Below are 13,316 nucleotides of genomic sequence, written 5' to 3'. Positions count from 1 at the left end.
AAACAGCAACCTAGGCCTTGGGGAAAACCTTAAGTTCCTTCTGAAATCATTAGATTTCTAGAGCTATTAGTCACATGGGTGTATCAGTCTAATAAATTTAATCTTCCGCAGGGTCAATGTTGGGAAATGCACAGCCAGGTAGGGAGGAGAGATCAAGCAGGGAATTAGCCTTGAATTGTTGTACAGCTACAAGAGATCCAGGACTAAAACACACACACACTCTCTCTCTCTTTTCATGGAATCTTATCTATCTGTTTCCAAGGGAAAGCAAGCATTCTAGCGAGATTCCTGTATTATAGAGAGAATACAATAAGGTAGTTAGGTTGAATCCTACACATGAGAATCCTATCACTTGTGCCTGACCGTCAGGGTCATCACCATCAGGGTCAAATAACAATTAGAAAATGATCTGATTGTGGCAATTCATTGATATTTTACATTCTTAGTCCCAAGGCCAAATGCAACCCCCAATCCATGGTTGCCATGGTGGAAATGAATTACTGGGCTGTCCCAGACTGTACGTCACCTAGAAGCAGTTTAAAATACTCAAGAACCATAAACTTTGGGGAGGTGACTGTTAACCAGGCAATGGAAAGAGTACTTCAGACAGAGATGTCATTCTAGCAATGACAAAATCCAACTGCTTCTTAAAACCCAACTTCAACCAAGATGTCTCATACTCAACGGTTTGCAAAGCAGAATTCCCACCTGTCTCATTGTATCCTGGGCTTGCAAATGTGCAAAACATGAAAAATATCTCCAAGAAGGCAACTTTCTTCCCTGGGTTTCTCTAGATTTCAATTATAACACTAGGTTGGTAGTCTCATCTGCAATCAGATTATGAATGAGGATTGTCTTATACTGAACTAAAATTCAATAAAAGCAGCTGGAGACCACAGTGAGTAAGGATTTGATGACCTGGTTACAGGAATAAATACTAGAGGGCAGGACTAGGCCAGATCTGAGCCACAGGTCCTGCTTCCCCTCGAGAAAGTCTCCCTCAGATTCCCACTATATTTCCCTTGCTTTCCTTCTCCTCTTTCCTGCAAGTCCCCCCCACCCTCACTCCCAACCCACGCTGCAGAGCACATCTGATCATCCCGATCCTTAACCCTACGCAACCACTACAACCTCCCTCCCTAGATTAGTTTTAGGCCATCCTTTACTAATTGTCCTATTGTTACAGAAATGCCACAGAAGGAATTGTTTACCAGAAAATGGCTGCTCAGATATTGATAGGGAAATATGGCGGCTCTTGGAAGTTGTGCTTATCCCTATGAAATGTTGACATAATTATCATTATTGTCATAGTAAGGCTCAACAGTATCTAAAATATACCTCTAGGTATATATGAATATAAATCCACTTCATACACTGACCCAATATTGCAGCTAACGAACAGCTTGGCTATTACATATAATTCTGCATACCGATATATGATGCATGTTCTTTAAACCAGTACCCAAAAGGTACACATTAACAAGGCAAACCTATGTTTAGTGTTATCGATATGACCCATCTTGATGCCACAGAAACCCCTAATAAGCTTACCTGAATTGAGTCACATAATTACATTGCACAACTTAATTCATGTTGGGCTCAAAGCTAGAACAATTCCACAGGCTATACTATTACATTTGTGCAATAGTTACACCATACCTAAATCTCACTGCCTCTTAACCAGTATGGCACACTACAATTGATTGTGTTTCCAGGTAAGTTTTTAATCTTAATTGGTTTTTTGTTTATACATACATATGGTGGCATTCCAAAATTTTGGGACACCTTACCAGAATATATGAAATTCTAATGTTATTTATAACATCTATCTATCTATCTATCTATCTATCTATCTATCTATCTATCTATCTATCTATCTATCTATCTATCTAGCTATCTAGCTATCTAGCTATCTAGCTATCATCTATCTATGGGGGGGACACACATATTTTTTCTAGACACACACACACACACACAGGACTAAAACCTAGACAAATTTTGTCAAGTGCCACTTACAACAGTAGCTTCTCAAATTAATGTAATATTAATTTGGAGTAGTATATTCCCATAGCAACCTGTCAAGGAAATAAATCTCTGATATAGATCTACTTCTTTGAGCAATATAGTAGTTAAGAGAATCAATTATAAAGCTAGCAAGATCTCAGTTTATATTTAGTTCATATTTGTTATATTTATAATCACTTATACTCAGGTCATAGGGAAGCTGTGATGTCCCAGTATAAGATTTATCATTTATAATAAATAGCTTATATTATTGGTCTACTAAACAGAACATCATTAATATATCTGAAAACTTTGAGTAGCAAAAATGTAAACAGCCTATCAAGATTGCCATTATTGTAGACAATCCACACATTCTTGCTGCCATCTCTTGAAAGAATAATTGCCTCTTATAAGTGTTAAATCAATTTTATTCCATTGATATTTTAAATCCTTAACAAATACATTGATTACTCTGATTTGAAAAGACACCCATGCAACAGTACTAGCAAGACCACTGAAATCCACCTCTATGATTTTATGAAATTAACTTAAGAATTAATGTGGTTGTATGCTTCCCTGAGTTTAAAACATTACAGTTTTAATCAACATAATTGACATTAAGTTGCTTGGTAAAATTGACAGAAATAAAACTAGAAAATAATTAAGCACACTGCTTAAAGAAATAAAACGATAAAAGTGAGAAAGTAGAGAGAGAAAAAAGATTCCCTTCTAATGTGTCCTTAGGATCTTCTGGGGGTTCTCTGATATTTCATGATTAATTTAAACAAAGAAAGGCCATATTTGAAACTAAATAAGTGCTTAGGATGCATCTTCAAAATCATTATTCTGGAATAATCCCATTAGTGTATTTCAGTTATTCTATGAAAATGATCTGCCTTCTTTTTCACATATTTTTTCAATAGTGCTGAATTTTGTCTATAGTATCTCTAAAATAGAAAGGGATTTATGTCTACCCTCAAAAAAGAAAAAGAAAAACCCTAATAAATATTGTAAAATGTTACAGTTTCCTTGGAAAAATAGCTCTTGCGCTGATCAGTAGCATTTTTCAGTTTTATTAATCAAAGCTCTATCATCTTTTCCAAGATTACTTTTGTTTCCTCAGGCAAAACTATTTTGTTATCTCCCAACAGACCCTTGCCTTAATGAGAAAAATAGTTGATAAGGATAATTAGCTCATTAACGAAAATATGAGTCAAATTGGAAAAGTTTAAAAAGTACAAGAAGTTGTAAAGAATAAAGCTCTTTGATGCTCTTCTATTAGAGATCAGATTTCTAGCGACTGAATCACACTGTTTCAAGACGAATTGAAATGGTCAGCAAAAGAGCTGAACCATTTCACCCTTAAGTTCCTAATTAAAGCAGGCAGCCACAGTGGGAACTGACCATTTAAATGACAAGTAGAAGAAAGGAGGGAAACAAGAGTTACTAAGATGACATTACTCAAATTAATTACTTCACAGTACTTCTACAGTTCTCAGGGGAACACATTGCCCAGAAAAATAATGCAAGGATGCCAAAATACTATTTAAGCTATTTTCAATCCTGTTGCAGTGTGCAGGTCTAAATAGGCTCAAAACCAACACTTGGGCACATTGTATTGATTGCTGTAAGCTATCCAACTACTTTGAAGAATAAAGAAAAGTGAGGGAGCATCAACTGACTACGGAGCATCAATATCAATTTGATATTGTTTCTTTTAAATAGCCTATATATTGCCACAAATACTTGCAAATAATCTGCCATCTTTCTAATTTTGTATGCTTTGTATGGTTCACTGATTATTTATGCTGTTTTTCATATTTGGATTTTGTGCACCACTCAGATTTGTTTTGGCTTGGGGGGGTTTCATTATATAAACTTAAATAAATAACATATTAACTGATGGAAATGCTCCCATATGATGAATATTAACATGAGACTACCGGTACTTCTGTTCCTCTACATAGTAGCTGTATATGATTTTAATCTTTTTATCTTCTTCACATTTTAAAATAAGATTTAAATAATCCAGGAGTTCCTAAAGCCTTGAAGATGAGTCACCAGATCGCGGTTGCAAAAAATAATCTGGACAGCTATAAGATAGCAGAAGCTGAAAAGGTTGGAGACCACTGTGTTATACAAATATCTGTTGATTTAAGGCCTTTGAATATGATATCAAAACTATAACACCATTTATAGCATTTTTGAATTTTTGTCTTACTCTCTGGCCTGATCTATGCTTTGCCAGGGTTAACAATCAAAGGCCTCTCTTGCCACCAATGTAATGTGGTTGTCCAACATTAATATTGGCTCCAGGAATTCCTAGGTGTTCAAACTAATCTCCCAGAAGAAATGCAACCCAATCCTGATCAGACCTATTTTTCAAATTCCCAAATGAAGCCATATTTTTGAACTCTATTTGTAATTCATCCTCCTAACTTTCTGGAAAACTCTAGAAAGCAAATTAACATTACAGGACAATAGGTGACCTAGTCAAGGGAAGCAACTTATCCAGATAAACAATAAGAGTATATGGTGCTTGGATTCAATTCCAGAAAGATGCATAAACATAGCACATATATCAGCAAATCTTTAAATTAGCTGTATTTTCTTCCAGGAATGTATGCCAGCTACAGAGGCCAGCTGCACAATCTCAAGAAAAGACACAGGTGCTTTTAAAGAATTGCAAACAAAGTGCCACTTTTGTGCCCTTGAGTACTTCAAAGAACCTTTTGTGATGTGAATGTGAAGTACACAGTCCTAAGAAATTAGATTACATGGTGCATTAGACTCATCAAGAGTACCACTTCTCAAAATGGCATCAAGTATACATCTAAGCAATTTTACACAAAGACACACACATACACACACACACACACACAGAGAGAGAGAGAGAGAGAGAGAGAAAGAGAGAGAGAGAGAGAGAGCTCAAGGTGTTAATAATGTAATAAATGGCATTACTGTATTTGGCCAGAACTACCAATAGCTACATCCTCTGGCCAAGAGTTAATACTAGCTATGGGATCCTGTGGTACCTGTAAGATATGGTCAGCCCCCTTAGAGCTCAGTGAAGTTTTTCTGGGCTAGATGACTCTGGCCTATTCTTGGACAATTCTGAAGCATCCAGACTAGAAGCATTTCATCCAGCATTTCATTTCATTCAGACAAGGTTAAAAGGAACCCGCTCCCTCAACACTGTTCAAAATCATCTGAATTGCTTTGTTGAGATGAATCAGACAGACTTGTCAATTCATGAAATGAATCTCATCATCTTCATGACAAAAATTGAACTGTATCTATATTGCTTATACTTTGACTGATCAGATTCATCCTTAGATGTGTCCAATAGTCAACTCAAGTTCCATCACCTGCAACCATTCGGTATACTATTATGCACCATAGACCCAGGAACAAAGATATCCTGGAGGAGAACGTGATTTCCTGTCTATAGCAAGTTGCAATAGGGTGGCCAGCCAAGGTCAAGGACCCCCAGTTAGATCTACCATACTTAAGATCTGGACCCGCCAAATTTACAGTATACCCTGCCCCTGTTCAAATAGTTTGGTTTAACAATAATCCTTCACCTGGCAATATTCCATCCATGGCATCAACACTACTCTGGAATTTATATAAAGATGATTTCAATAAAGGAGAATATCTGTAGTTCAGGATTGAAATGAGGGGTCCTTAGTGCTAGAACTGATGATGTTACCAAGTTTGGATAATGAAACATCTGATAGAAAGCAACCTAACTCAGAGAGCACCAAGGACCTCTTAAAGATAAGTTCCTACTGTGATAGGAATGGGATTTAGGAATGAGATTACTTGCCTCGTGGGCATTCTGTGAAATGTAGTGATAAAAGATGAAGAAACCAAGAAATCCACAAAAGCTGTTGAGAGAAAAACAGCTTCAGTATAAAGTCCTGAAGTTCCCCAATGCCTTGAGGGTCTCCAATATCATATTCAAGATTACCCAAGCCAGCTCAGTTAGGTTTCCCATTATGCAGAATTGTAGTCAATATACCAGTGGAATCTTCACCTGACATTCCAAACAAATATCATACTCTTAAAAAGATATTATTATTACCTTTATTGTCAGAGTACATGTGTACAATGAGATTGGCTGAGCCTCCCTTCGTGCACGCCCCCCCAACACAACTCACAGTGAGGACAGAAGTGCCCAACCCAGTCCCAATCTATGTGACTTTGTTGCACAATGCGCTGGCCCTGCAAGTCTATCATATTATGTCAACATGAAGTTATTTTCCGTTCAGAAGTCTAACAGCCCACGGGTAGAAACTGTTCTTCAGCCTGTTGGTGCAGCTGGCTATGCTTCTATATCTCCTAACCGATGGTAGGAGAGTGAAGAAGTGCTGACCAGGATGTGAGTCATCCCTGAGGATTTTCCCCACTGTTCTAAGGCAGCGAGCCCTGGCGAGGTCATCTAGTAGTATCAGGGAACAGCCCATGATGTTTTGGGCTGTGCTCACCACCCTCTGTAATGTCTTTCTATCTGCGGCTATCAAGTCAGCATACCACACCATAATGCAATATGTGAGGATGCTTTCTGTTGTGGACCGGTAAAAGGAGATCATCAGTCGTTGTTCCACTTTATTATTTTGCAAGAACCTAAGGAAATGGAAGCTTTGTTGGGCCTTTCTGGCCACCTGGGTTGTGTTGATAAGACTTTCCAGTGAAAGGGCCTGAAAAGGAGATGAAGACCTAAGGACTACAGCAACCTCCAAATGATCACAATTCGTGTACAGAATATTATCTAGCAGCAGATATATTTTAGGATTTACTTTATCTGACCAGGCTGTTTTTTTCAATCAATTATTCAATCACAAATCATGAAAATGTCCCCTAAATGCTTCTTTTTTCACCTCCTTTTATGAAGTTGTCAGGAGCATGATTTTTGGTTGCAATAGCCATAGCCAGTTTAAATTATGGTGATGTCAAAGTTAGAGTTAGTACATGCCAAACACAAATATGATTATTATTACTGTTATTGCTATAGACGAAAAACAGTAGATTTATTGGATTTTCTTAAAAGATATCTATTAAAGTTTAATAATATAGGTATCCAAAATGTGACTCATTAGAAATAATAACTCATAACAATCCTTTCAACTTTCCAAATGAATTGTAATAATTTGTATAATAATTAGATCAATACATTCATATCTGGAAACAATTCCTTAACTTGGAAAGCAAAATGTCTACTCAACAAAATCCACAATAAATTACCCTTGTCCAATAACTTATTATTTTTATGGTTCCTTCAGCACATATCTGAAAACAATGGTGTACCATCCATAGGAGACCAACTAAACAATGGCCAATATTATATCCTCTGTATAAATTTAAAGTTTTGTTCATACCAATATCATTCTAGTTAGTATCCCAAATGAAATTAGCACATCCCACCCCACTTCAACAAGATAACCTTATTGAAAATATTTAAGAAAAAGAACTACCATAGTACCTCATTATAGAAAGATATCTTGTGTTTTTATGCAATCGATATTAAAAATGTAAATGCTTGTTTAAGGTGCCGTAAATTCAAGTTGTGCCCCATTAAAAGAATCGGTGTCTAGCAACTGGAGAAATGTTACTCATTTTAATATCTTAATTGAATTCTGTTCACACTGAACACATTTGGCTTTAGTTAGATTTTTTTCTGCCAACTGCACATTTTGACACTCATTTATTTTTTGTTCAACTTGTTAATATCTAGTACCATGATTGGAAGAATTCAGTTAAAGCAATAACGACTACCAAGGCATTAAAAATACTATTATATCACTCATCCGATTCCACTGGAACCTCTCTTTAATCAACTCAGTAAGTTGCAAATTAAGTATTTCTAGCAGACTTTGAAATAGGAAGGCAAAGTAATTTGGTGTATGAAATAATGATATGTTGTAAAGAATGTTTTTTTACCGAGATGAAATAGGATACTAATCCTCATGGTGCAGAGAGGTTTAATATAATAAAAGGATGTTTACCCATTGGGTAAAGAATTCAGATGAATGTTTTTTTGTAGTAAAAGTGGACTTGAATACAAATGATTACATCAAATCATTCGTTTCCGTAAATATTAATCCTATAATGTACAATAGCCTAAAAAAATTCAACACTGGCTTGCCAACATGTGACACTTGTAAAATGATCAGCGTAATATGATTCCTATTGTAACTAGTATTAATTACAAAGGAGGGGGGAAAAAGCACCGTTCGACCAAATACTTTCAACCCAATTGGATTATGCAAACCCCAATATTTGCACAAGTAAGCGGTGGCAGCACGTAGTTTAGTAATGAATTGTTTTGCAATTGTGAGCTATTCTCTGTAGTACATTTCACCCCACTCCCTTCCCTTGCATTCCACTTCTAACTACACCGGAGGTAAAGAGCCATTTGGTTTCAAAAGAAAGAGCTTTCACATCCAGGGCTAAACTGCCTGAACATGTAACACAATGTAATACCCAGGACACTGTTCCAAGACAGGTTGATGCCTGTTGTCAACACCCAAGCTTGGACTGTAGGCGATTTCTTATTCCTCCTCTCCTTCTCTTGTGTTTTTTTTTTTTAGGTCATCTGTGCAGATGTTCACCTAAATGTTTCATTTCGCCAGGGAGAATGGCTGAAGCGGATTTCCCTATGCTCTCTCTCTCTCTCTCTCTCTTTCCTCCCTCCCTCCTCTCCCCCCCCCACGCCCCAATTGCCGATTTCATGGCAATGCCACTTTGTCTGTATGAAATATCCTTTCTGGATGGGGGCAGAGAGGAAAGGAGGCAAGGAGGGAAGCTTCTTCGTATCCGCCCGATCTGCTGCTGTGGTCAAGGGGAAGCTCTACTTCCTCCACCCCGGTAAACAGAAGCAAGGGGGGGGAGAGCTTTCAAGAAACGTCCCTTCCTTGAAAGAAACCTCCTCCCCCCCCCTCCCCAATATGAAGCCACCACAATCGCCGAAAAGGGCGGAGAGGGTGTTGTGGGGTGGGGGGGGGTTAGAAAGAGCAGGTGCGTCCTTCCAGGGCGCCTTTGGTCCCACGCCCACCGGCCAAAAAAAGGGCCCCCCGTTCCTCACACGCCAGGCATTGCCCACCCCCCCTCTGGAAGTGCGCGCCTTATTTCTCTCAAGTTTTATTCCAGTCGCCGAGAAAGGGATGAGGGAGGAAGGGAAGGGAAGGGAAGCGAGAAGGGAGACCATCCCCAGCCCTCGCCGACGGCGCGGCGTCGAAGTAAAAAAAAAGGCAAGAGAAACGGGGGGGACAAGAGGCGCCAAGGCAAAAGTTGCCCCGAACCCGACGCCATGCCCAAGCGGCCCTCACTCACCTATTGGGCAGAGGCAGAAGAGCTGGACGGCAACGAGCAACAAATGCCGAAGGAGGCGCATTTCCAACCCGTCCTGAGGGTTTCTTTCTTCCAAGTCGCTCTCTAGTCCCCTTCCGCGCCCCCAAACCCCCTCAAGGTAAGTCGCCCTTTTTTTCGCTCGCCGGAGGAAAGAAGGCTCGCCGGGCTGCAAAGGCTGTAGGGCTTAGAAAGGGGGGGGAGGAATAACGCCCGTTAGCGAGGTGCTGCGAGAGAATCCGGCTGGGGCTGAGCGGCCAAGCGCATCTCGGAGAGCGTCCTTCCCCCTCAGCCTTCCCGTGGCAGCCCTTCAAGGCGCTCGGCGAGAAGAGAGCGGAGCGGAGAGGAGCGGGCGCCGGCTCTGGGCTCGTCCGCGCGCGCGCGCTTGGGAGGGGGGATGGAGAAATGCACGGGCCTGAGCACGAGCGTGACAAGGCGCGCGCTCTCTCCCGGTGGGGCCAGGAGCGCCCGCCTCAGCCGAGCTTTGGGTAGCCGCCAGGCGGGGGAGGGGGGTGGAGGAGCGGCGCGAAGTGGGCTGGGGGAGGCCGTCGGGGTGTGTGTGTGTGGGATGGGATAATGGGAGGAGGGTCGCGCGCCCAGGCAAGGGAAAGAGGCGCGCGCGCGGGGGGGCGCCTTCAAACCCTGCAGCCAAAGCATCCTTAAACGCTGGGCAGGAGGTGGAGGGGGCTGCTGGTGGGTTGGGATGCCCTTTTTTCAAGCTTGCTCTCCCTCCCTTCCCCCCCCTCCAAAAATAAGGTCAAGGGGAGGGGGAAAGGAAGCAACCTTTTGTATAGATGATGGTTTAAAGGTTGTGTGTGTGCGTGCCCGCGGGGTGAGGGGGGAGAGAAATTAAAGAAATGAGGGGTGAGGGAATCGTCCATTATCTTCCCCACCCTCCTCCCGGCAGAAAAAAAAAAAAGAGAACTGGTGGTGGTCTCTTGTCTCCCAGGGGCAGCCTCCGTCAATGGCCACAACGAAATCGTCACAAAGCCAGATGGGGGGTGAGTGGGAGGGAGGTTTTTTTGACAAAAAAAATATCGGTAGGCATTCCATTCCGTTGCTATCCCTGCTGTTGCCACCAAAGTAAGAAATGGCAATAGTTGCAGGCACATTCCCTTGCCAGTCCGTTTGCTCTTTCCCCATACAGTGATCCAAACTTTACTGTGAGGTAGGATAAGAGAGCAGCACCGGGAGGGTCAAAGCAGATTTTTCTCCCCCACCCTTTTAAACATTAAAAAATCCCAACTTGCTTGTCTTCAAACTATTCTGCTGCTTCTGAAGTCAGGTTTCCAAGGATTTTATAGAAGGAAAACAAAAAGGTACCTAGTCAATTTTTAAGACTCTTTAACAATATACAGAGCTCCATCACTCTCCTCTTTCATCTTTGTTTTGTGTGTGTTTAATGTCTCACACCCCCACCCCCCCCCCGATGAAGATTTGGGGGGAAGTCCCAAATTCACATCCCATGATCAGATTTTGAGCTGTTTTCACTAAAAGGCAGGGCTTAATGGATTTGGGAGCTGAAAGTCCCCAAATTCAGGGGCACTTAACATTGAGAACTATGAAAAGTAACCTACTTGGCCTTTTCTAGTTTTGCAGAATTAAGCATGTTTTGGTCTACTTCAGTGATGGTAAACCTTTTGAGTTTGGGGGGGTGTAAAAAATTTAGAAAATGTCTTAACTTGACTCCGCTGGTGGATCTCTCTCTCTCTCTCACACACCCTAAAGAAAAGAAAATTTTGTATCTCTTCCCATCCTTCCCCACAATCTAAGCCACCCTAAATAGTGACACTAAGCTGGGCTTGAAATAGAGACTCTGGCTTTGACTTCAGCCCTAGTACCATCATGGCAATTCAAAAAGTTCATTTTGCGGGAATGGCCCAAATGCCCCTGCAGCCGAGCTCTTTCCAGGATCTGTCATACACTGTTTACATTCCAGGATCTGTCAGACATTTTAGGTGGGTATTCTCTTTCTGTTTCCAGGACCCTACAGCCTATCAGACCTTGGTTATTGAAGCAGCCTCAGGGGATGCTCTTCAGAGGCCTCTGCAGGTCTCCAAAAACTGTACAAAACCAAAGTTCTCCCATGATTTTTAGAGATTCTGGAGGCCGTGAGCATGAATCTCTCTCACTACTTCTGGCAAATGTATGGAATACTCCTCCATCCTATTTTCTCTCCACCACCAACCCTGTGAGCTGGGCTGGGCTGAGAGAGGATGGCAGGCCCAGATCATCCAGCCAGCTTTCAAGTGTAAGGACTAGAACTCACCATTTCCTGGTTTCTAGCCTGTGGCCTTAACCACTAGACCAATTTGATCATCACATAACCACACGGGGAGTGGCCAGTTGTCAGAACTTTGAATCAAGGTCATAATTTCCTTTTTTTGAGTCCGTTGTAACTTTGAATGATCACTAATGTAAGTTGAGAACAACCTGTATATGTAAAAGAAACTTCCAAGGGTAGCATATTTATTCATTTAAAAAGGAAAAGCCATGTGACACTTCACAGCTTGCTTTAATTAATATTGTCCAATTATTTACTTAGCCAATTTTTAAATAATGTAGACTTATCATTTTTTCCTGTGACATATATTCACAGGACATATATTCATATGGAGAAAAAGTAAGATATAAATCTAATGAAACAGGATGTCACAATAATTAAAGGAAACTAAAAGCCTTGTGACTTTTTTCTTCTATAATGTTAATTTTCATACTCTTGGCATATAATGGAAAAATGCTCACCCTAAGGTGACAGTTGTTCCTTATCTATAACTTCTGTAACATTTCTGTAACATATGCAAGTTTAAACGAGATCTTAATGATTTAATTTCATCTAGCCTACCGGGATATCTAGAACGTGATATGGAAGCCAGTTTTAAATCATGTTTCGTATATCTGATTTGTGTGTGTGTGTGTGTGTGTGTGTAGGTGGAGTTTTTGTTGTATAGATAATTTGACAGGTTTTAACTAACCACATATCTTACAGTGGTTAAGGCTCTTAATCCTCATTTTCGCAATTGAGGGCTTTCAGTAACCAGCGACTTGAATCTCTGCTATAGCAGTTAGTAAAAATTGAGAGTTAAAAAATTGAGAGTTAGTAAAAATTGAGAGTTTGTCAGTTTGTCTCCCAGACTGCCTGTACTTAGGTGTATTTGTAACATTAGCCTTGCATCTTTGATTCCCACCTTATAAATTGAATCAGTCTGCACTGTTGAGGATATAACAATAGGCCACACAGAAATGTAATTTATTACATATATTAAGGATTCTGTTTTTAAAAGAGAACGTCACCCGTTCCGGGAGACACTTCAGAGGAATGTAGCAGCAGCAAGGATGAATGTTAACCTTTTGCTTTGCTTCAAAATTGCCCTAATTTTTTTTTTCTTACCATGGATGACTTCAGCAATACTCTGGTCACAATAATCAACACCCATAGCTCTTATAAATTGATTGTAGAAATGGTGAGGGCCTGGGAAGATTATGGATACACCTACACTTTAACGTGCTGTTTTCCAGTCCATGAGGTAGAAGAAAATATATTAGGACTGTGCTTGGCTTGCATAACTGATCTCTTCCTTTCTGTCTCAGTAACAAAGTCTGACTTGCAAATGGTGCTGTCCTAAACAATTCAGAGCAAAATATTCCCGCTGGCAGGAAAAAACGTCTACCAATTTCTCCTACTCAAGTGGACTAGTGATGGGACTGGAGGAAGAAATGATTTAGAGCAGGGGTCCCCAACCACCGGTCCGCGGACCAGGTACCGGTCCGTGGAACAAGTCCTACTGGGCCGCTGGTTTGCTGGGCGCCGCCATCTTTTTTTGATGAAAAAGTGCTTCCGGTGAGCTTTTCTGGGTGAAAGCTCACCAGAAGCACTTTTTCATCAAAAAGATGGCGGATTTCTGGGAGCCATTCTACCGCACAGGCGCATCTTTGATGAAAAAGTGCTTCGGTGGTCACGA

At 40.7% G+C, this 13,316-nt stretch overlaps 1 protein-coding gene across 4 annotated transcripts in view; it reads right to left on the bottom strand.

Annotated features, from left to right (window-relative positions):
- Positions 1–9,739, bottom strand: part of PTPRZ1 (protein tyrosine phosphatase receptor type Z1) — a 106,397-nt gene extending 96,658 nt beyond the window's left edge. For 3 of the 4 annotated variants that reach the window (XM_087969357.1, XM_087969358.1, XM_087969359.1), the window contains exon 1: positions 9,340–9,739. In XM_087969357.1, coding sequence (XP_087825483.1) covers positions 9,340–9,400 — 61 coding nt within the window. In that variant the 5' untranslated portion in view covers positions 9,401–9,739. The remainder of the gene's footprint in view (positions 1–9,339) is intronic. The other variant, XM_087969360.1, reaches the window with a different exon arrangement.
- Positions 9,740–13,316: the final 3,577 nt, after the last annotated feature.

The sequence above is a fragment of the Notechis scutatus genome, chromosome 6, assembly GCF_049901735.1.
Source record: "Notechis scutatus isolate UNSWTSFEM ecotype Mainland chromosome 6, rNotScu1.2, whole genome shotgun sequence".
Taxonomy (NCBI): Eukaryota; Metazoa; Chordata; class Lepidosauria; order Squamata; family Elapidae; genus Notechis; species Notechis scutatus.
Note: the sequence above shows the minus strand (reverse complement) of the source record. Positions and strands in the feature narration are given on the sequence as shown.